The sequence below is a fragment of the Coturnix japonica genome, chromosome 1 (genome assembly GCF_054131305.1).
Source record: "Coturnix japonica strain WE chromosome 1, WE-NBRP24, whole genome shotgun sequence".
Lineage (NCBI taxonomy): Eukaryota > Metazoa > Chordata > Aves > Galliformes > Phasianidae > Coturnix > Coturnix japonica.
The window spans coordinates 76,394,962-76,417,129 of NC_140663.1; the positions used below are offsets into that span (position 1 = coordinate 76,394,962).

The 22,168-nt window shown below is 40.2% G+C and overlaps 2 protein-coding genes across 11 annotated transcripts in view; one reads left to right on the forward strand and one right to left on the reverse strand.

Annotated features, from left to right (window-relative positions):
- Positions 1–2,021: 2,021 nt before the first annotated feature.
- Positions 2,022–12,111, reverse strand: SLC35A5 (solute carrier family 35 member A5). Of its 2 annotated transcripts, XM_015875293.2 has the most exons (7): positions 12,025–12,111; positions 10,769–10,921; positions 9,981–10,079; positions 8,735–8,868; positions 6,143–6,210; positions 4,154–4,949; positions 2,022–3,048 (listed from the first exon to the last, which is right to left on the reverse strand). In XM_015875293.2, the coding sequence occupies exons 2-7, from the start codon at positions 10,896–10,898 to the stop codon at positions 2,980–2,982; spliced, it is 1,296 nt and encodes a 431-aa protein (XP_015730779.2). In that variant the 5' UTR covers positions 10,899–10,921; positions 12,025–12,111; the 3' UTR covers positions 2,022–2,979. The 2 variants fall into 2 exon arrangements, with proteins under 2 accessions (XP_015730779.2, XP_085381367.1); XM_085525241.1 differs by lacking the exon at positions 4,154–4,949.
- A 116-nt stretch (positions 12,112–12,227) lies between these two features.
- The window catches only part of ATG3 (autophagy related 3), a 30,867-nt gene continuing 20,926 nt past the window's right edge, over positions 12,228–22,168 (forward strand). For all 9 annotated transcript variants that reach the window (XM_085525190.1, XM_015875328.3, XM_085525186.1 and 6 more), the window contains exons 1-5: positions 12,228–12,371; positions 15,978–16,019; positions 17,042–17,091; positions 18,304–18,374; positions 19,695–19,802. In XM_085525190.1, the coding sequence (XP_085381316.1) occupies positions 12,300–12,371; positions 15,978–16,019; positions 17,042–17,091; positions 18,304–18,374; positions 19,695–19,802 (343 nt within the window). In that variant the 5' untranslated portion in view covers positions 12,228–12,299. The remainder of the gene's footprint in view (positions 12,372–15,977; positions 16,020–17,041; positions 17,092–18,303; positions 18,375–19,694; positions 19,803–22,168) is intronic.

A 22,168-nucleotide genomic window follows, 5' to 3' on the forward strand; every position in this document is an offset into this window, starting at 1 on the left:
TCACATGATCTATTTGTAAGGGATAGCTCTACACTTGCCAACCGGATCTGTTTTTCCAGCTAACAGTTGTTTATAGTCACTTTCTCTAACAAATGCCATATACACACTACATTTGACTATCACCACGGGCAGTATGACTGCACAGAATTGCATGGTCATATTTCTGAATTACTTACACACTTCTTATTGCTAAGTTTATGTCATGTCCTTACACATTTTTTAGACAGCTAATGTTACTGTTACTGCCGAGAGGATACACAGTTATCTTCCATTATTAACAGAAACCTGCCTGGCCAATCCAACAGAATCCAACAGAACTCCAACCTGTTCACCTGAAGACAACAGAAAGATTTCCACGTGTTAGAAACTACCTAACTCCACATGGAAAGTAAATCAAATAGATCAGTAAATCAATATATCAGCATACATTCACAGTTATATACCTGATATCGTCATGCAATAAGAGTTCAGCAAAACAAGTCAAGCATGACAACATCTGTGAAACTTAAAGAGTGAAGAAGTGACTAAGGCTGACAAGAGTGGAATGCAAGCCTAAGTATGCCTTATAAAATTTGCTAATCAGTCATTTCCAACTCTTATCTCTCTTAAGGCAGATGGTTCCTGCGGGAAGGTCAAATAATGTTTTCAAGACACTCATCTTCAGTTTGATATTCTGTCATTACAGGTATGAAGCTGAATTCTATGCTCTGACTTAATGTAAGGCCAAACTGTCTGCAAAAGTCGTTGTAAATGTAAGTCACTCTAAATACAAAGCAGTCTAAAGCCAGCAGTACATTCATTTTCCACGAAAACATCTGCTAAAAGCGAGTAGCTGAGACTGAAAAAAAACAACAATGAAATCAGACAGGTATGTATTGCAAACCTGTATGCGATGGAAAAAAGAAAGAAAAAAAAAAAAAAAGAAGCAAAAAAAAAAAAAAAGAAAAGCTGTCTTTTTGCAACTAAGTCTCAAACAGTTTGAGGGCTTTTTTCTGTTTGTGTGTTTTATAACACTGAACTTTCATTTCCCAAAGCAGGACATCATACACCAGTGAAACCATGTGGGATTAACACTCAAATATACTACCTTATTCATTCTGTACAGATCCAAACGACAAGGGTTTTTTGTTGTTGTTGAAATGAGCTACTATGCAAGCACAACAAGATCAGCCATATAGTGTTTTTCAGCTCAACACTACTTACAAGGTTACCTCATATAAACATACCACAACAGTAATTTCTCTTTTGTATAATTATTCTTAATGCATGCTTGAAAAAGCTTATGCTTCTGGGGAAAAACAAAAAGAGAACAATAAGATTTCACATTCATCATCCCAAAAACAGAAATCAGAATAGGAATTTCACATACATAGTTTACGACAGCCATTGGCCACAACTGGAAACATGCTGCCCTTCTTGACAGACCAGTGACAGGAGGTATGCCAATTAATACAGCAATGAGCCATCAATACAGTATGTGTAAGTAAGCTGTTAGCACACAGAGCCTGGAAAAAGGGTAGCAGAGGGGAACAAAGACAGAACTGTCCTCATTCCACAGAGAAATGCATTACTATATCCTGTGGTATGAGAGTTTGACGCTGAGCTTATTGCATACCTCCTTAAGAATTCCTTTGACAGAATCTTTCCAAGAACACATCAGTAACTCTTATCTGCATTCCTATTCACTTCATCCTTCAATTTTTGAGATTCACCGAATTACTTGAAACCTATTTTTCATCTCACTCAAAATACAAGCCAACAGTTATTCCGAGATCATCCTGCCTGACACTCTGCAGAGTAACTTTTCCCTCTACAAAACGAATGCAAACCTTTATCAGCCTGAGCTGGTGGAGCAACGCCAAATGATACCAACACCTGTACCCTCCTGCTCAGTGCTCCACATGTTGTAGAGCCTCACTGTAGCTATGTAACATTCGCTTTCAGATGGTGACCTCAGTATAAAGTAAATCTCTACATATATGCTTTCCACGTGCAGAAAAGATCCTATGATACATTCAAACTGAATAACACACTTTTGTTTTATTCAGGCTCTTTCAATGTTAGGCCACATAAGTTGCATGTAAAGTATACTATTTTCTACAAAGGCATTCCAAATTTATTTTCCCCAAACACTGGGAGACAGGCACTAAGCAGTCTCATACCGGAAATGTGAGAGAGCTAGTGGCTGAAGTGAAATCTGTTCTGCTTCAGTCACATCCAAGAATCAAAAAGGACTCCACAGGAGCCAGTACAGAGTTACACTGGTGTAAAACAGGAATGAACATTAAATTAAAACCATTCACATTGAAATCACACTCTAGAAATTCCTCTATCTGAAGGATCCTTAACCCAAATTATCTGATTTGTTATACATTCACAAGTCAAGGCTTGATGAGGTTGTTTCAGGGGGACTCCTCCACTCAACTAGGGATATTTCAATCTGATTTGCCAAAATACAATAGAACAGTCAATATGCCTCATTACACCTCATTATTTATAAGGTTATTAGCGCCAGCTTAATTAGAAGATTCTAATCAGTCCTCCCACCGCTTCTGCAAGATGAACAAGTTTTATCACCTTTGTTTTGCTAACTAAGGAATTCATACAGGAATTTGCACTGCTTCACAACAGTCAACCAAAGTGATGAAAGACACGCTGGCGTATTTGCAGTAAGGACTGCCCTCCAATGCAGCACATGTCACCCACACAACTGAGTCCAGTGTCCAAGCTTCTTCTTGTTCACATCAATTATAAGCTTTGTTTATTTCAGCAGATTTTAAACTCTTCATTTGCAGAGATGGTAAGAGGGAAAACAGCTTTCAAAAACGTGTGGCTCAAATTAAGATATTTGAATGTTTTCCTCATCTATCTCTGACATTTAGGCCCAAAGAAGTCTCAATCATTCAGCAAAAAGGGAAAAAAGGAAATATGAACATTCCCTCACTATGAGTAATAGCATTCTTCTCAGCCCGCTCCATGCTAGAGTGAATCTTCATCTGTTTCAATGTCACTGCTTGGTTTGTTCAGTCTCTCAAATTCTTCTCCATCCTGCAAGAACCAGAAACAGGAGAAAACAATGTTAACAAAAGTTAACTTGTTATCAATGCATAAAGAGAGAAAAGAGAGAAGAAAGTTTATTTTTAAGCAATCTCTATATCAACATCCAGGACTTCATCTTTTACCAGCGTGTTGAAATCTTACTCTAGTACACATATGCTTATAAGGGACAATCTCTCTAATGCTTTTTTCTGAAGTTTGATCCCTGAAAAAACTTGTAGCCCACCATCAGGAAACTTGCTCACATAGCATTCTTTGTTTTTACCACATATGCTCACTTGTAAATGACAAGATAGTTTCAGGTATAAACAAAGACAACAAAAACCACACAAAAAAACCCCTGCATACTGTTTGTTAAACAAGCATCTAAAAGGGCGCCATCTGTAAGTTTCAGAAAACATCTGTAGGAAGCTTCGTGTTTCCTAGAATTAAATGGAGACAGCACTCTCTGCTGGATGCAACACACGTTACAGACATACATCTGTCCACACAGAATGCAGAGACATGAACTCCTTCCCCTTAAGACTGACCTATCAGCTCAGGTGAATGAGCTGAGATTCCTAAGGGTAAGCTCTCTGTGCCATATTTGAGTTGTCTAGGTTACAGTTCAATTTAGGGACAGGAAAAACAAACAAACAAACAACACACAAAAGGCCCTGGAGAAAAAGTTGTGTGCAAAAAAATATTAAAATGTCTACTCCAATATTACCTGTGTGTCTGTGGGTATCTTTGTTAAGACAGAAATAATCTTAAATAACAAATATTAATTTCTTCATGATGGGGTCCTACTTAAGTATTGCTAATTTCCGGCCATCAATTCCAATTTCTGTATTCCCAGGGCCAGCAATATCCTCAACAGAGAATTTGTACAAAGCTGAAGTTGGTCACAGCACAGTCACTGCAGAAAAGCATTCTTTATCTAGGATTCACGAATTAAAAAGTCTCATAAGGAAAGCAATACTTTTGAAGATTATTAACAAATACCGAGGAACTCTGGTGTTTCAGTTGACAAATAATTTCAGTTCATATCCCATAGCGTAAATAGGGGAGAAATAAGAAAAAAAAATCAGAGAAGACAAGTATGGAAAAGCCTTACCCCACTTGACCTCTCCCACGTGTCTCCTTTGAAGAGCTTGCCCCTTTCCCTCATAGCAGTATATTCCAGGCCTCTTGGTTTACTGGCATTATAGATGAATATTGAAAGAAGCACTACAGGAGCTTCCAAAAAGAACTCTAAAGAAGGCCTGAAGTCAAAGATGACAAAAGACACTGTGGTGATGATGACAGTGGTGATCTGAGCTGTCATAACATGGAACATATTGTCTCGGAACTTCAAGATGAAGGCTACAGACAACCCCAGGAAAGCAGTGACAAATATGAGAGCCACTGAGAAGACGTTGTGCCCATAAAAGAATCCACAGTTCCCTATCTGCCTCCGGTCCTTAGCCTGTAGGCCAAGCATCAGCCCATTGAATAACACCCCAAAGGCATACAGTTTGCTGTTCTGTGTGAAGATGCTTTCAGCAAGCTGATCTCCATCTTTCAATATCTTTTCATTGTAGATGTTAGCCAGAGCAGAAATGAAACACTGCACTAGAATAAGCAGATGTCCCAGACTGAGTCGTAGAGGTTTCAATGCTCCTGCCATGGTACTTGTAACATTCCAATGGAAGACGGGAAGGAATCTTGGTGCTCCACAGCTACTATTTTCCATGCATGTTTCCTCTGGTCCAGCAGTAAGAAGGCAATGGTTAGATGGGCTGAAAAACATACTGTGATGGAACCCGTGCACAGCCAAGCTTTGCTGATGGCCTCCAGTTCCTAGTGTCAGGGCGACAATGGATAGGAATAAGATGACCAGAGATGCCCACTGTACCCAAGAGAGTTTTCGCCTAGGAGTAGACAAAAAAGCCACAAACTTTAGAAACATGGTCACACAAATTAAATGACAAGAGAACAAACTCTATGAAGCACACACAAGACATTGCGCTTGACTACTTATCTATGGCATGATGAAAAATCTTAATTTTTTTTTTTTTTTGGCAAGGGGATCCCTACCTGGTGATTACAGAAATGCAGAATAGAGAATAAACCAATGTAGAGATAATGAAAGGAAAATCTTTCAAGATAAAGTCAGTTCTCGATGCTGGTTGCCTGACACCAAAAATCAACTGCTGTCCACATAATCACAGACTTGAAGGATTAAAAGGAAGTCAGACGTTCAAATAATTCTCTCTCTGGTAAACCTTTACAACATTGCATTTTTTTCCCCCACGATTTTGTACACTTTTAAATTATTTTATGATGGTAGAAATGTAGTGTATGAAGCCTAATGGTCTTATCCATTGTAACTACCCTCTCTCTCAATCAAACAAAACTAGTTTATTGTGGGGAAAAAACAAACAAAAACATCAAAAATTTAGAAGATTAAGCAATCTTTGACATCACAAGAGGTATGAAACTAAAGAACTGAGAAAAAGCACTTTGGCCAGACTACCAAATGCTCTTTTGGAATATTAACACCTGTGGAAAAGGCATCTTTGTTCAAGGCTCACCACAAATAACTTTTCAGGTAGTGTATGAAAGCTAATATCCTTTTCCCTATCACATGAATAACAAAGAAGAGTCTCACCCTATGCAGTTCACCAGAAACATATTAGGGCAGGAACAGTATTACTGTAAACAGCTATTTTACTCTCACGTATCTCATCCTTTCTTGTTAGATTACCTTTACATTTCATTAAGAGTTACATCAGACTGGAAAGAAGTACTGCTTATCATTAAGTATGAGATTTAGTGCACAAATGAAGGTACACAAACCCAAACCTTAATTCTGATCATTCAACATCTACCACTTGCAGTCTGTCACAGGTGACAGTATGTGGAGATATGTAGGAGCCTCTAAAAATTATTTCCAGCACCTTCATATGCAGAACACAAAGCCATTTCTCTAAGTTGGTGTAGTCACAAGAAAACAGTATTATTGTTGCTATCAGACAAAGAAAGACTGTAGTGTAACCACTGTATCTAGGCTAGAATGACAAAATTTAAAGTTTCGTTTACCTTACTATTAAGTACTACTTACTTTAGCACTATCCTGAACAGAAGAGCTGTTGTTATAATGACAAAATTTGAGAAGAGGACAGCCATTGCCTAGAAAAAGAAGAGGAACAAAGTTATAATTCAGACACGCTGATATCAAAAGCCCACCAACTTTCAGTGACACCTTACAGAAAGGAGACTAGAGTGGAAAGTGGCACTCTATTACTGAATCTTCTTTCATCAGCAAAGTGCTAAAATAACATTTAAGTGCCATTTCAAAGCATCAAGTGAAGCACTGATTCTCAGTTCCACTGCAGGGGAAAAACCTGTACTGAAACAAAGACATCAGGAAACAAATCCAGCTGAAAACATACTTGGCAAAAATGGTAATAGTTTACATGTCTCTCAGATAAGTTCCTCAGCCAGGCTCTGTCCTCATAAGGACAGAGTAGAGGGGGGCAATCACCTCCATCATCTTGCTGGCCACTCCTATTTTGATACAGCTCAGCATACAGTGTGCAAGTGCACATTGCTGGCTCATGTCAAGCTTTTCATCCAGCAGGACAAACAAAGTCCTTTTTCCACAGAGCTGAGCTCAGTGAGCTCTCCTATCAGTTTGTACACGTATCTGGGATTGCCCTGACACAAGTGCAACACCACGCAGTTGACTTTGTTGAATCTCATTAGGCTCTCATGGGCCCACTTCTCAAGACTGGATAGGTCTCCCTGGATGGCATCCCTTTCTTCAGTCATACTGACTGCACCACTAAGCTTGGTGCCATCAACAAACTTCCCGAGGGTACACCTGACCTCACTGTCCACATCACTGATAAAGATGTTAAAAAACAATGGTTAAAAACAACGGACTCCCCAGGGGACACCACTTGTGACAGGACTCCAGCTGGACATAGATCCACTGACCACAATGCTCTGTCGGCAATGATCCAGCCAAATATTCATCCAGCAAATAGTCCACCCTTCAAATCCATCTATCTCCAATTTAGAGAAAAGGATGCAGAGGAGGACCATGCCAAGGGCCTTGCACAAGTCAAAGAAGACAAAATCTGTTGCCCTTCCTTTGTTCACTGTTGCTGTATCTCCACTGTAGAAGTCCACCAGATTGTTCAAGCATGATCTGCCCATGGTGAAGCCATGCTGGCTCTCTCGGATCACTTACTCCAGCATGACACAGGGTCTCAAGTAAGCTGATGCATGACATGTCTGCCTAAGAAATCACAGCTTCATTTTATGCTTTGACAAATTACAACTGTTAAAAACTCATGTTGGGTGAAAATTATGGAAGAAAACATTGAATGAAAAGATGAAACTGGAGCTGGTAGAAGCCACTGTGGAAGAAAGAGGCTTGAGTTAAAATTTATGTGCAAACGACATGCAAAAAATGGTTGAGTTTTTGACTGAGACAAAAACACAGCATACGTGAAACATCTCTGGTAACATAACACAACCCAAATCTATGGAAGAATAGTTAAAATGAGCTAATTTGGAGCTGCTTACATGCTACCAGCACTACCAGCAAAGCCTCTAAAAATAACATACATTAAACACTGAAGAATAACTGCAGTTACTGCTGAAGCTTCAAGAGAAAAGACATCACCGAAGCAACTCTATACTTGAGATGTCTGCTCACCTAAGTATAACACAGTCCAAAACCTATTTAGTTTTAAAACTCACATGAAACAAAGTTTAGCCTGGCATGGCTGCCTTCCTTCAGGTGCCTCACATCTGCCTTTTCACTTTGAGGATTCTGTAACTCCATCAAGGTACTCTACCTTACAGGTATTTGGTTACCTCATTTACTATTTCTGTCTAGTTAGCCATGATGGTGTTACACTTTTATCTACTCATCAGGTAAAAGACAAAAGACACTAAGAATTCCAAAGAAGAGTAACTTCAGTGCACATGTTCTGAGGAGAGAGAAATGTTTTACATGCAAATGCATACGAGTGTGTGTATACAACACTGAATCTGCAATGTACACTTAACAAAAGGTGTCTCTACCTCAGCCAAATCCAACTGCTTAAGAAAGCAATAGTAGTGTATAGCCCTTTAAATATCAGACTTGGCTATTATAAAAGTTATAGCTGAATTTCCTTCTACCTCCTCGCCCCCCCCCCCCCCCCCCCCCAAAAAAAAAAAAAAAAGCAAAGAACACAAAATAACATCAACTTATTTTAAGATACCAGATTACACAGAATTACAGAATGGTAGGGGCATTATTCATTTTAATCATTTTATTGAATGTATATGTGAATTCGTGTAAATAAAGTGGCAGTTGCCACGCAGAAAAGGGCAACTCAAATACCAGCAACATGTACAAATGTATTGAGAAATACAGAATTGAAGGAGCCAAAGGATGGAAAACACAAAAAGCCTGCCCCATACTTAAAAAAATCAGCCTCTTCCTGAATCACTTAGGATAAAGGAATATTTCTGTGCATTTTCTCTACTGAGATCTGTAGAACTGGACCACTGGCAGGAGAAAGGATGGTCTAGCTGTTCAGATAATTACAAATCAATCATCAATTGCCAATGTAGCAACTTAAGATAGTCTACAGTCAGTCTTATCTATTATTAAGACACTGAAAGATACTTCATTCAGTACACACATACTTACTGGCTGGAGGTAGGACAGCACGTAGAAGACAATCAAGTTATCCAAAAAGTAAAGAAAGGCAGGAATTGACCATTTCATGGAATTACAAAAATTCTTCCAGGAAAGACATCCGAATGGATGATCTAAGCAGCCCTCTGAAAGGAAAAAAAAAAGGAATAGGAAAAATAACTTCCTTATTATCGGATGTCCATTTTACAGCCCTTTGAATAGGTATCACTGTATTCTGGCAACACAGAGGACAGCCCCAAGGCAGAACACACAGTTAAAGCAGAAATCTAGTGTCTACGAGCATTCACATCCTTGCTTTGCTAAGGAAACTATGAAGGAATCTCAGAACTGTTAAGGTTTGGAAGAGCCTTCTAGAGATCATCCAGTCCAACCCTCCTGCTAAACCTCCTCAAGTAGGTTCCCTAAAGCAAGTCACAAAGGCAGGCACTCAGATAAGTCTTGAACATCACCAAAGGAGATTCCACAACTTCTCTGAGCAGATTTTGCTAATCTGTCCACAAGACAGAAACCTGCATTAGGGTTTCTCAAGTGGTTTTTCACATGAGAATCAGAACCAGGAGATAAAAATTTGCAATCTCTAGCCCTGCTCTCCTCTGTTTTTTCTTTTCTTTTGCCATTTTGTCTTGTTCTGTTCTAGGGTTGAACAGAAACAGCAAAAAAATGCTTAGACAATCCTTTAACCCTATCAGAATATTTCTCCACTGCTGCAAAAATACATCATAATCATTCTTTGAGGACCAAAAAGCACTCCAGAAAGCCCTCACAAAACAGTCACATCAGTATTAGGTGATTATCAATCTCATCTAGACTCGAAATAATGACACAGATGGAGGATCTGTTCATTTAGCACCCAGACAGTAGCCAGTAACAAGCTTCTTTTCAGTTGTGTCTTCATAGTGAGGTGACTCCTATTACCCTAGCCCGATGCTGTGCTAAAATTCAGAAGAGATTAGATTGTGTCTTCATTACACTTTCTAATTCAACTCACCGTCCTCATTTCAGCTATCACACAAACAACTTGAGAACATCTGAATTTAATGCACAAATTAGAGTTATAATATAATTATAATTGTGTATAGAAGACATAAACCCAGAGAACATTATTATCAGGACTTACTTCATGCCATTAAATGTGAATCTATTAGTGGGAAGAAAAAAAAGGAAAAAAAAAAGATATGAAGTACAATAAATCTTATTAAGTCAACACATCTTAGTTACTTTAAACATACATACTCACCTTTTTTCTTAACCCATAGTGCCAATACCACGCACAGGAACAGTTTTACTACTTCAGAACATATGTTCACTGTCGTAGGAAGATAATCATATTTGTTATCTGTGGGATTCAGCAAATTGTAGAGAGTACACCATCAGATTCCTCTTGCATTCACAATTGGATAAAAGAAACATTTTTACCCCTTCAGTCAGAATTAGAGCCTCTGCTCATAAACACGAAGCGTTAGCACTTCTATTACGAGTACTCAGCTTTTGACCAGTCAGTTGCCCTTCTGTGCTGAAACCTTTCTTCAATCGCTCTCAGTTTACAGTACATACATCATTCTTAAAAGAATAAAACCAGTAATATTTCCCCCCCAAACAATGATATAGTATGTTTGCCTACTAGAAGAAAGCTTCCAGGATGACACAGCCTACTTGGGGATTTTATCTTTTCTTTGACAGCATATTTTGCTAACATTTGCTGAAAAGAGAAGCAGTAAGACAGCTTGCACACTACTATACCATCTTCCCCTAAAGATGTTGTGAATCAAACTGGTCATGCACTACTAATAGCGCTTGCCCAACTTTATATTTGAAAATTAGCTATAAAGTAATTTATTGTCTCATCTTTTGAGGCTAATCTTCAAAAGGATCAGTTATCTTGTAACCTCAAATTGTTATTCTATGTTAGACCCAATGAAATTTAAGTCTTAGTTCATGCAATGGAAAACTAGGTTTTGGGGTGTCTGTTATACCTGAAATGACAAATCTTACTTGAGATTCATTATGTTTACTACCCAACGGTACCTTCATTAGCAGAATATTTCATCAGGAGGATTCGACTGGAGCCCAGAGCAATGAAGACTCCTCCAAGTAGGAAGGTGTAGACGGTTGTCTTGGAGCAAACCGCAGAGCGACGACAGCACTTGCTCTCCATTCTGCTGTCTTGCTGTCAGCGCCCTTTGGACAGCACAATACAGACACATTATAAACAGTACTTCCAGAAACTGATACGGTGAGGTGAAACATGTGCCTTTTATTGCTTTGTGTTATTGTAAACAAATTGGCTTGAGAGCCATGATTGCATGCTACAGCTATCATATTATCTAAAAGGGAAAAAGATGTGATATGTGGACCAGCAAGAGTGGAATAAACACCTCACATACACAGTGATACCTATGGAATACTGAGGTTGTAGTGATCTGGGGGTTGGCCTCTTCTCTCGTGTAATCAGTGATAGAACTAGAGGGAATGGTTTTAAGCTGCGCCAGGGGAGATTCAGGCTGGACATTAGGAAGTATTACTTCTCGGAAAGGGTAGTCAGGCATTGGAATGCACTGCCCAGGTAGGTGGTGGAGTCACCGACCATGGGAGTGTTCAAGAAACGTCTGGATGTCGTGTTGATGAATATGATTTAGCAGGGAAGTATTGGTGATGGTTGGACTAGATGATCTTCTAGATCTTTTCCAACCTTGACAATTCTGTGATTCTGTGTTATTTCTATACAGGCCTTTTAGCTTTGAATACACACACATGTATATAACATAAGGGTCAGGTTGGAAAGGACCTTATAGCCCATCCAGTTCCAGCACTGTGTCATGATCAGGGCTGTCACCCACCACACCGGGCTGCCTGTTCCAGACCAGCTGCTGCTCCCAACCCCAGCACACAGGGCTGCACAGGCCGCCTACGGTTCTTCCTGCAGCTGTTTCAGTAGTTCAGCCGCTCGCTAACGAAAGACGGAAGGGCGGCGGCCCCGGCACCACCAAGCACGGTGGGGTGGGGGTACGGGGACAGTCAACGCTCTCGCAGCCGGCCCCGCTCTCCTTTATCGGCTGCACTTCAGCCTCGCCGCTCTCCTGCCACGTCTCCACCTCACGCCGCGGGACGAGCCGGGCCCGCAGGAGGCGGCGGCCGCCGAGACGGGGGACCGACAAGGCGCACCCGACGCTCGGCTCTCTAGGGCCGGTTCTTACCGAACTCGACCGCGGATCCCCATCCCCCAACCACCCAGCACCTCCCCCCTCCCACTGCCCCTCCGAGCGGGACCCCCACGGCCTCACCTGGCGGGGCGGAGCCGAACGAGGCGGGGCCTTCCCCCTCCTGCGCTGCCTCGTTCTCCATGACAACTGCCCACGTGATCCAAGCTCACTTCCGGGTCTTTCCCCGCCCCCCAAACCACGTGATCCTGAGGACGGCCGGCTTCCCGTCTCGTCCTGCGCATGCGCACGCGATATGTGTGACCCTTGAGTCACGTGGTTGGGGCGGGGGGCGGGGCTGCCAGTGCCGCCGTGAGTGTTGTTGGCTGCGTTGCTCGGTGCCGTGTCCGTGCGGCGTGATGCAGAACGTCATCAACACGGTGAAGGGGAAGGCCCTGGAGGTGGCCGAGTACCTCACTCCCGTCCTCAAGGTACCGGACTGCGCGGAGGGCGTGCGCTCCATGAAGCGATGGGGACGTTCCTGGGGGGGGAAGGGTGGCTGCCCTGTCTGTGTAGGCCCGGGTATCGGCTGCAATGAGGGAGCGGGCAGCTCCGTGCTGCCGTGGGGCTGAGCTGTGCTTTGTGACCCGGCAGGGCTGGAGCTGCCCACGGGGGGTGGCAGGGCCTAGAGAAGAGAAGGTTGCGGGGTGACCTCATTGCAGCCTTTTAATACCTGAAGGGAACTTACTCCCAGGAGGGGAGTAAACTCTTCGAAAGGGCTGACAATAGCAGGACACGGGGAAATGGCTTTAAGTTAAAAGAGGGAAGATTTAGGTTGGATGTTAGGGGGAAGTTCTTCACTAGGAGAGTGGTTAGGTCCTGGAACAGGCTGCCCAGGGAGGTTGTGGATGCCCCGTCCTTGGAGGTGTTCAAGACCAGGTTGGACGGTGCCCTGGGCAACCTGATCTAGTAAAGGTGTATGTTTGGTGGCCCTGCCGGGCAGGGGGGTTGGAACTACGTGATCCTTGAGGTCCCTTCCAACCCGGGTCATTCTGTGATTCTGTGGTGCTGGGGGAACAGCTCGTCTGTCACCGGTTTGTGCTGAAGCGGCTGGATGTTAAAGTCGCTGAGAGCAGGGACGGAGCCTAAATGTGCTTGTGTAGTTTTGAGTATGGTTTCAGGTGTGGGAGCGCAGCTTTCTCAGCTGACAGCAAAAGCAACTTGTGATGTCTTCATTGTGCAGATCTAACTCTGCATAGCACAGCTGGCTGTACCAGCACTGCTAAATAAATGGCAGCGTCTGCACGACATAACAGCAAACACTAGAAATTCTTGATGGTCTCCCCTAATAGTTTGCTTATAAAGAAATACAGCACATCTATTCCTGCTTATTTAGGTAGGTGGGAAGTGATTTTTCTCCATTTCTCAGCTCTGCATTATATTCTACCTTCTGTTTACAAGTATTTTCCTCTTCAAAACTCAACTTTGTATGGAAATATTTAACTTCTCAGCAGTCTCACTACTGACATTCAGACTTTATTAAAATACGTGGGTCACTCTGAAAGTAATGCATCCTATGTATTTCCCTGGAAACTACAACAGATGCAGAGAGTACAGTAACACTATTTGACAGAGAAAGTTCTCAGCTACAAATCATGATTTCTCAACATAGGCACCAGCATTAGCTGTGTGTTTTTTGCTAGCAGTGAACAACAGGCTGCGTGCCGCTGCATCATTAGAGATGACCAGCAGTTGCCACTGCTGAAACACACTACCCACCTCTCCACTGTGCCCACATTCACTGTTTGGTCTCCAGAAATATCAGTGAATGTCAGTGGCAGCCATTTTTTTTTCATGAAGGAATTCAGTGGCTCACCTTTGTTTCGTCTGCACTCCCACATCAGATGCCATTTTATCAGACTGCCCCTCTGCTGCCATTTGTCATGTGGCAACCAAGTGAAATGGAATATGGGTGGGGAGGTTCGACCCCTACTGCTGAATCACCTACACCTGTCTCTGACATAATTGATCCACATAAGAAAACGGGGGGTATTACATCTGGAGTAATCCTTGTATGTCTGCTGTGATTGCCTACAACAGTGAGCTCTCTGGCTATAGTTTTGCTGTGTGACCTTATACATGACTTGTACTATGCAACCTGGATCCTCAGACAGGAGTCAGTGATATGCAATTAATAATTGAACTTATCCCTTAAAAGCAAATAATGAGCTCCTGCCTGGATGGCCTATCTCTGTAGGTTTGTCTACCAGTACAACCCATCTGCAGCTGTGAATTTGTGTGGAACTGTGACTTGTTCACTGTTGCACAACTGGTATTTGACCATGTGAATGGTGGAGGAGTCTTTGTGCTCGGATGTACTGGGGGGCTGTGGAACTTCTCATGCGTGGGAGGTGATGATAACATGCATGTATTCCCTTTACAAGGGGACTTAAGCAAGTGCTCTGATTTCTTAACTTCAGAATTTAACTTCAGCTACCATGTCTCATGGATCACAGAATGACCCGGGTTGGAAGGGACCTCAAGAATCATGTAGTTCCAACCCCCCTGGGCTTGCATACCACAGGATGCCCATAGATTGAAACAAGTGAACTCTTTACCCTTTGGGAACAGAGAGTAGTTATTTTACATGTTTCCTAATGTAATTCCAGAAGCACAAGCTTGTTCTTTCTGCATAACATGTATGGATAGTTTTGAGGTTAAACAGTAAGTTGACTGTAATGTGGTTTTGTATAATATGTTATCTGGAATTCCCAATATTTGTAGTAATCCAGTGTGGTTCTTTAGGGTTCTTCTTTAGAGACGTAATGGGAGAGAAGGGAATCAGGTGTATTTATGTGTGCCTCCCATGCCCAGGGAGGTGGTGGAGTCCCTGGCAGTGTTCAAGAGGCATCTGGATGAGGAGCTACAAGACATGGTTTAGCGGCTTGTGGTAGCAATGGTAATGTGAGGATGGTTGGACTGGATAATCTTGTAGGTCCTTTCCAGCCTTGTGATTCTATCAAATAGCTGCTTGTTTCCTTTTGTATAGCACAGGTGTTATAGCACCAGTGTCAAGAACAAAGTTAAGCAGCAGCTGGTTTTCTTTAGTGCTTTCCTAGTGACTGCACCTGCTGAAGTTGTAGCCAAACAAGAAATTCTTTGCATTTGCTGCTTTTAGTCTTGATGGAAAGAATCATGGGTTCTTCAAGGCAAGAAGTTATGTAGTAATGGCTTGGAAAGTGACCTATGCCATCCTTGAAATTTATATTCTTTCAGAAGTTCTTAAAGAGGTGGAAAACAGCAGGTTTCCTTGAGGCTATTCTGAATGTAAAAACATAGATAGATCCTAAACAGAATAAACAGAATACACTCTCTAAATTTGATTACGCTGAAAATATAGTCTTTATAGATGTTGTCTTTAATGCAAAAGTTCTTAATCTTTCTATGAAAAACTAAATGATGTGGCCATCTGCAGTCGGTTGTAATTATAACCTGTTCAGTGGTTTGTATAATGAAGGCATCACAACAAAATGGATACAAAAGAAGATAATAACAGAGTCATTGGAACTTTTCTTACCACAGGTGAAAGTTGATTCAGTCCTTCATTTTAATACCTTTCTTACCTAGGAACCCACATACTGATGCCTTACACTGTCACTGAGTGTTTTAAACAGTCTCAAAATTAGTACTCTGAAGATGGTTACTTCCAGCTGCTTTTCTGTCTCTGACTGGTAAATGTAATACAGAGTGTAAGGTGTCTTATTTTATTTTTATTATTATTCTTACAATATATTTATTATTATTGACATAATTGGCTGTATCAAAAGCAAAAAATAATAAATTAAAAACCGCTACCAACAAAACAACTTTGGAATCCTATCATGAACCTCATTCCCCTCCCCCACACCTCCAAGTCTGCTGCAAAGTAATATTATTAGGCCTTATGTTATAGGATATGGAGGTATCAGCATAAGCAGAGGCTGACTTCAAGCTGCTTTGCAGATCTATGTGGACTGAGCAGATATTTTTGTCACCAGTAAAGTGAGTATGTTGATTTGCCAGCCAAGCTCAAAATCTCTGTTTTTTCTGTATTGCAGGAATCCAAATTTAAAGAAACTGGAGTCATTACACCTGAGGAAGTAAGTATTTAGAACCTTTGAAAATACATTTGGAAAGCATGGAAGTACTGATGATTTTTACTCAAAGTGACCGTGCTCATTTAAAACAGTTTATTTCTTTGTCTGCTAAATATTCTTTCTTGAAACAATTTCCACACTGTGAAAGCTCTAAATGGCCTTCTTACTCTACAGGTGAAGTCGATCAGCATCAGAATTCTTTTTGAGATCTGAGTGTGGGGTGTCTTTTCATCATTCAGAAATCATTATTCTCAAATGTTGCTTTCCTTTTCACAGTTTGTGCGGGAAAACTAGGCCCACTGGGTTAGAATAAGCTGGGTAGATTTTGAGTTGGTACAGTTTTTGCATGGTGAAATAGCTGTGAACTTTGATACTAAGAGAAAGTAGAGTGAAGATTTTTAAAAGTTATTTCTTTGGAACAAAGATCTACGTAAGTTTTTTTCAATCTACTCAGTGTCTGGTTATCCATATCTAGTAAATGTCAGTGGTGAAATATGGAGGTTGGTGCTTATTTCTTAACGCATTCTGGTTACTCCTCTGTTGCAATTATCTGCAGTTACAGTCTTGCTTCTGTTCTTGCTGCAAAATTGCTTTGAACGCTAGAAGAGAATTAAACTCTTTTCGTAGCTGAAACTCAAATAAATATACATAAATGCTTTTCCTGGTTTGATTTTTGTATGGAAAGCTTAAGTTCAGTTATTCATCTCATATTAATCTTTTCAGCGTCTTTGTAAAACATGAAAAGTAGCTAATAAAAATAATTTATTCATCACGAAGTCAACGATGTAACTCGGACTAGGAAACCATGGTTAATTTGCATTTCCTTCAGGTGAAGTTGATTTAGTTTCATAAGTCATCATGATTAGCTGAAAAATAGTTTAAAGAAAGCATCAAACTAGTATGAACAGATTAGCTGTGTAATAAGTATCAGAGGAATATCCAAGTGAAATATCAGTAGTATTGCAGGAATTGTGTATTGTTTTCTTATGCTCTATTTTAACAGTTCTTTAATTTTTTCTTAACAGTTTGTCGCAGCTGGCGATCACTTAGTTCACCACTGTCCTACATGGCAATGGTAAGTATAAGCACTAAAGAATTGCATAAAGTTAGCATCCCTACCAGTGCTTTGATGAGTTTCCATTGGATACAACTGTACAATCATCTCATTTCAGAATAGTACTTTGACTCTTGCAGTACAATCTATCTCTGTGATGAAGATTCATGAACTTTAAGTCAAACGGGTCTTTTTTATTGTTCTTTGTAGTAATAGGAGAAATAAGGGTTTGTTTGTGGGTTTTGGTTTTTCGTTTTTTTTCCTCCATAGGCTCTGGTGGAAATAAACTAGTACATACCACGCATGCTTTCAGTATTTAGCTGCAGTAGCAGTGTCTCTCCCTAGGTTTGTCTTTGGTGATTAAAAAAAAGCAAAGGCCACATCCAACCAAAATTGCTAAGAACAAGTGGTAATTGGGGTGTTTTAAGCAAGAGTTTGGTTAAGTACGTACAGGTTGGCCCACACCAGGTAGCTTTGTGCTGTGTTTGTTCTGGGAAATCCCTTGTTATTCACACACAGCGGGGGGTGCAAATAAGGTACTTTCTTACATTTAGTTAGTATCTTGCATTATAAAAGCAACCATTCTGTGCAGCTGATATAACGGACCATGAACAGATGAAGGAAGAAATATTATACTTAAATCAGTTTCTTGCCTTTTTAACTGTCTTCTTCAGAAGAAAAAAAATAAGATGGTGAATCATGCCTGTGCATAAGCAGTTTGCACCAGGCTGTTTAGAAGATTAGAAGACTTTTATTCCAAACCAAAAAGGAAGGAAAGTAAAAGGAAGTGCTCTGAATAATGTGGGTTTAGCAAAATTACTGGAGCTCTGGTTACTATGGACAGGTTTTATATCTTCAGAAGTCCATTTCTTTTTCTGAAGTTGCTTTCTAGAGATGCTTGGTACTACATTGTTGCTGGTTCTAGTATGTTACTTAGAGACTAGACTGTTCTGTCAAGCCATCTTTGCTTGGCTCTCTCAGGGTGAAGAAAATTTTTTCAGAGCAGAAAATATTTGTAATCCAAGACTTGATAGTTTAGGAATGGCCAGCTTTCTTTGATCTGGAACAGGTGTTGAAGTCTCCGCGTGGCCAAGGGCTAAGTTGTAGCAAACAAAATCTGTGAAGAGTTCAAAAGGAGTACATGAAATACTTGTGATGTAGATTGAAAATAGGGTTCTTTTCCTTGCACATCATCAAATTCCCAACCTTTTTGTGTTGCACTTTGCTTTGCAGGGCTTCGGGAGAAGAGCTAAAAGTCAAGGCTTATCTGCCAACAGACAAACAATTTTTGGTAACTAAAAATGGTAAGGCTGAAGTTTAAATATAAGTGTGTTTAGGACTGATAGCACGGTTGATTGTGCTGTCAACTCTACTCATTGCCTGTATTGACAAGGGAAGCATATTTTGTCTTTGCTATATTAGAGGTTTTTCCCGTACATCTAAAATCTTTTCCTTTTATCAGTTGTTAACAGGACTTTATACCAGCAGTGCAGTTTCTTTTGATGAAGTAAAAATGAAGCTTAAATGCCATAAACCTCCTTGTCAGTCTTTTTTTTTCCCCCTGCCCTTCAGATCATAATTGGTTTTTTAAAATAAATATGTTTATTTTACTCCCCCTTTTGGAAATCTTGGGTTTTTGAAGTTCCCAGAATTGTGACACTCAGCGCTTCTAGTTGGAATATATAACTGATGGCACTGTTCCTTTCAATAACAATTATATAAAGCACAAGTTTAAATCCAGTTTTCATCATCAGATTTACAGTTGTATAGTATCATACTTGTGATTACTGCCTTTTTAATAAAATACAGGTACAGGCCTGTACATTGGCATTGCAATGGTAGAATTGTTTTCTTGAGAGGTTTTGTATTGAAATATGTCAAAGATAATGTAATTAGAAGTACCTGAAATACTATGAAGATCCTCAAAAGTTTTTTTACCTACAGGAAGTTGTATTTCATACTTTCAAGCCACGCTACAGACTTCATCTTGGAAGTCTTTAGAGAACATTTTTTTACTGTGACTTTCAACCCTCCTTTTCTCTTTCTGAAAATTAGTATTTTTGTTGTAGTGTTTGTTTATGCAGTTGGAAAGCATCTGCTTTGTCTTAGCCAGATCTGCATTTTCTGTGACTATTTTCTGAAACTTATATTTAAAGCTGTACTTAATTGGCAATATAACGCATATGGCTGAAGGTAACTTAATTAACATATGGCTGAAGTTACACCTTAATTAACATATTAATTCTAGCCTCTTCCAGACTTGTAGATGTTAATTAGCAAGATAAACTAGGTGTGCTTAATAATAAACAGTTGTTAGCAAATTAATAGGTAGGATAAAGACACAAGAGAAATTAATTTCTTTCTGGTACTTGTGAGTTTGGGTAAAAGTTCTAAGTGCTAGAAGAAGACTGAAGCAACTCAAACAAGTGATGTGCCCTAGTGAGATAAAACAGCACTTGCAACTGATCAACATAATGAATATAATTTGAAATATATATCTAGGATTCCTTAAATAAAGATGTGAGCTAACTATATTTCAGAAGACCTTGTAGAAAAATCTCTTGCATCAATCTAATTTTGTATAGGAATGGCTGCAATCATCTTGTTTTTGTCATTTTTTGCAGTACCGTGCTACAAAAGGTGCAAGCAGATGGAGTACTCAGACGAGCAGGAAGCAATTATAGAAGAAGATGATGGTGATGGGGGATGGGTAGACACCTTTCACAACGCAGGTATTCAGAGTTTTGCTTCAATCTTTGCATTTGGTAGTCAGTGAGATTATTGGTTTCCACGGTTAGAAAGTAAAATCTCATGTAGATGACTGTGTATTAGTAACGAAGCTGGAAGAAACTATGTTACTATGTCAGCAACCCACATGCTTTGTATATTACTGCTTGGGTATTTGACTGTATGCCCATATGTGTCTGAAATAGGCTGCTTTTCAGAGATGTAAACAGTTTTTTAGTTGTTTTGGTATTCTCTTAGAAAAAATTGCTAAGAAGTTATTGGGGGGGGGGGGGGAGGGAAGCTAAGAGCTGTGTACTGGCTCATTCTTAAGCATGGAGATCTTCCCTTAAAGAGAGTGCTGGTTTAAAATATAATTCAAGAATGTACTAATTTCTAGTAAGATTGCATGTAAAGGATTTTGAGGTCTTAATTATGATGCACAGACTTAATGATTGTAGTATTTCCCATTTTGTTAGTTTTTTGGGTTTGAGTTAAAAAGGGGAATGATTAGAAAACAGCTCTTAGTATCTGGTGTCATTTTAGTGTCTAAAAACATTGATGATAAAAACATATGGTGATCACTGTGAAAGATGATCCTTTTTTATTTGAAGTCTTTAAATGAGTTTGCATCTAAAAATTATTGCTTACATGGATCTGTTTCATTATGAAGCTTGTTCAGCCTGGAGATGAGAAAGCTGCAGGGTAACCTCATTGCAGCCTTCCAGTACCTAAAGGGAGACTATAAACAGGAGGGGAGCCAACCCTTTACAAGGGTAGATAATGGCAGGACAAGAGGAAATGGGTTTAAGTTGAAGGAGGGAAGATCTAGGTTGGATATCAGGGGGAAGTTCTTTACCAACTGAGTGGTGGGTATTGGAACAGGCTGCTCAGAGAGGCTGTGGTTGCCCCATCCCTGGAGGTGTTCAAGGCCAAGTTGAATGGGGCTCTGGGCAGGCTGGTCTAGTATTAGATATGGAAGTGGTCTGTGGCAGGGGTTTGGAGCCTGATGATCCTTCTGGTCCCTCTGATCCCGTATAGCACAGCTTCTAATAAACCACATTGCTCTTTTCTAAGAAATGGCAGTTTTATTAGTTTTTATCCATTTTTTCCATGAGCTGTAATGAGTTAATTGAATTCAGTCTTTCAATTACATTGTCTTCTACTGTCTCAGGGCTGGAATATATTTCAGTCAGCTTTTTTCAGTGTAATTTCTTTTGCTGTGTTCTGGCAAATCTTCTCTCACTAAATAATTTAGCTATACTGGGGAGAACTGGGGCACAAGAAGATGCTTTTGCTTCTGTAAATGTGCACTTTTGATCACTGAAAATTCACTGTATTGCTCTTTATAATTGAATGCCTTACCTTGAAAAAGTTATGTGAGACATAGCTTTGTCATATTCTTGAATTAAATATGCCTTCTCCTTCCCTGCTCTATTAGGTGTTGGGAGGTTGGTTTGTTTGTTTCTTTTCTTTTATTTGGGTGGGATTATTTGGGTTGATGGATTTGGTTTCTATGCTTTGCTAGTACAGCTATAAGACTTTTAATTAGGCCTGGCTGGATCTCTAAGCACTGTCACAGGAGATAAAGATCTATTTCCATTCATCTGTATTGATAAGTTTTATAACAACACATTTTGGTGGGTGGGGCAAAACTGCATGTAAACAATCACACTGCCACTAGAAATGCATTGTTTCTGAGCAGCATTCATTTGACATCCCTTTTCCTTAAGCAGTTAAGGTCCATTCTTGCACTTCTGCAGGACAGCGACTTGATTTCAGGTTCACTCTTCTTAGTGATATAACTTCTCAGTTGAGCAGTTAAAAAGATTCATTTACTGTGTCAAAGCAGAATGCTGTCCTGTATCCCAAAGAGCAGCAAATGAGTGCTATAATAAAACTGGGAATCTAATGGGAAGGTATTGAAGTGTTGATACTGCTGTGACTTGGGGTGTTTTTAACTTCCACTTCCTCTCAGCTAAAAGCATTGCGTGCTACCATGTTACTGCTTTGTTGTCAACACTTTGCCTTCAAGATGCTTTGAAACAACTAATGAAGCATGCCTTGCTCATGAAGCTGAGGGAATACCTATCCTGAATTCATTCTTTGTGCCAATGATCCTTAAAATAAAAATCCAAATTATTTGCATTATTCCTTCAACAAAATTTGTTTGCAGCACAAGAACTGTGCTATTGTGCTGCACATTACCAGCATGGTCTGTTTATGGATGTCTACCTCCAAGCATGCTACCAACACCAAATAAACAACCTTTCAAATATCTAGAATTGTTGTGAGATGTATTAGAAGTGATCTTATGCTGCTTTCTGAGATGCAACATTCATTATATTGTTCTGTAACAAAGAAGCAGGCTTCT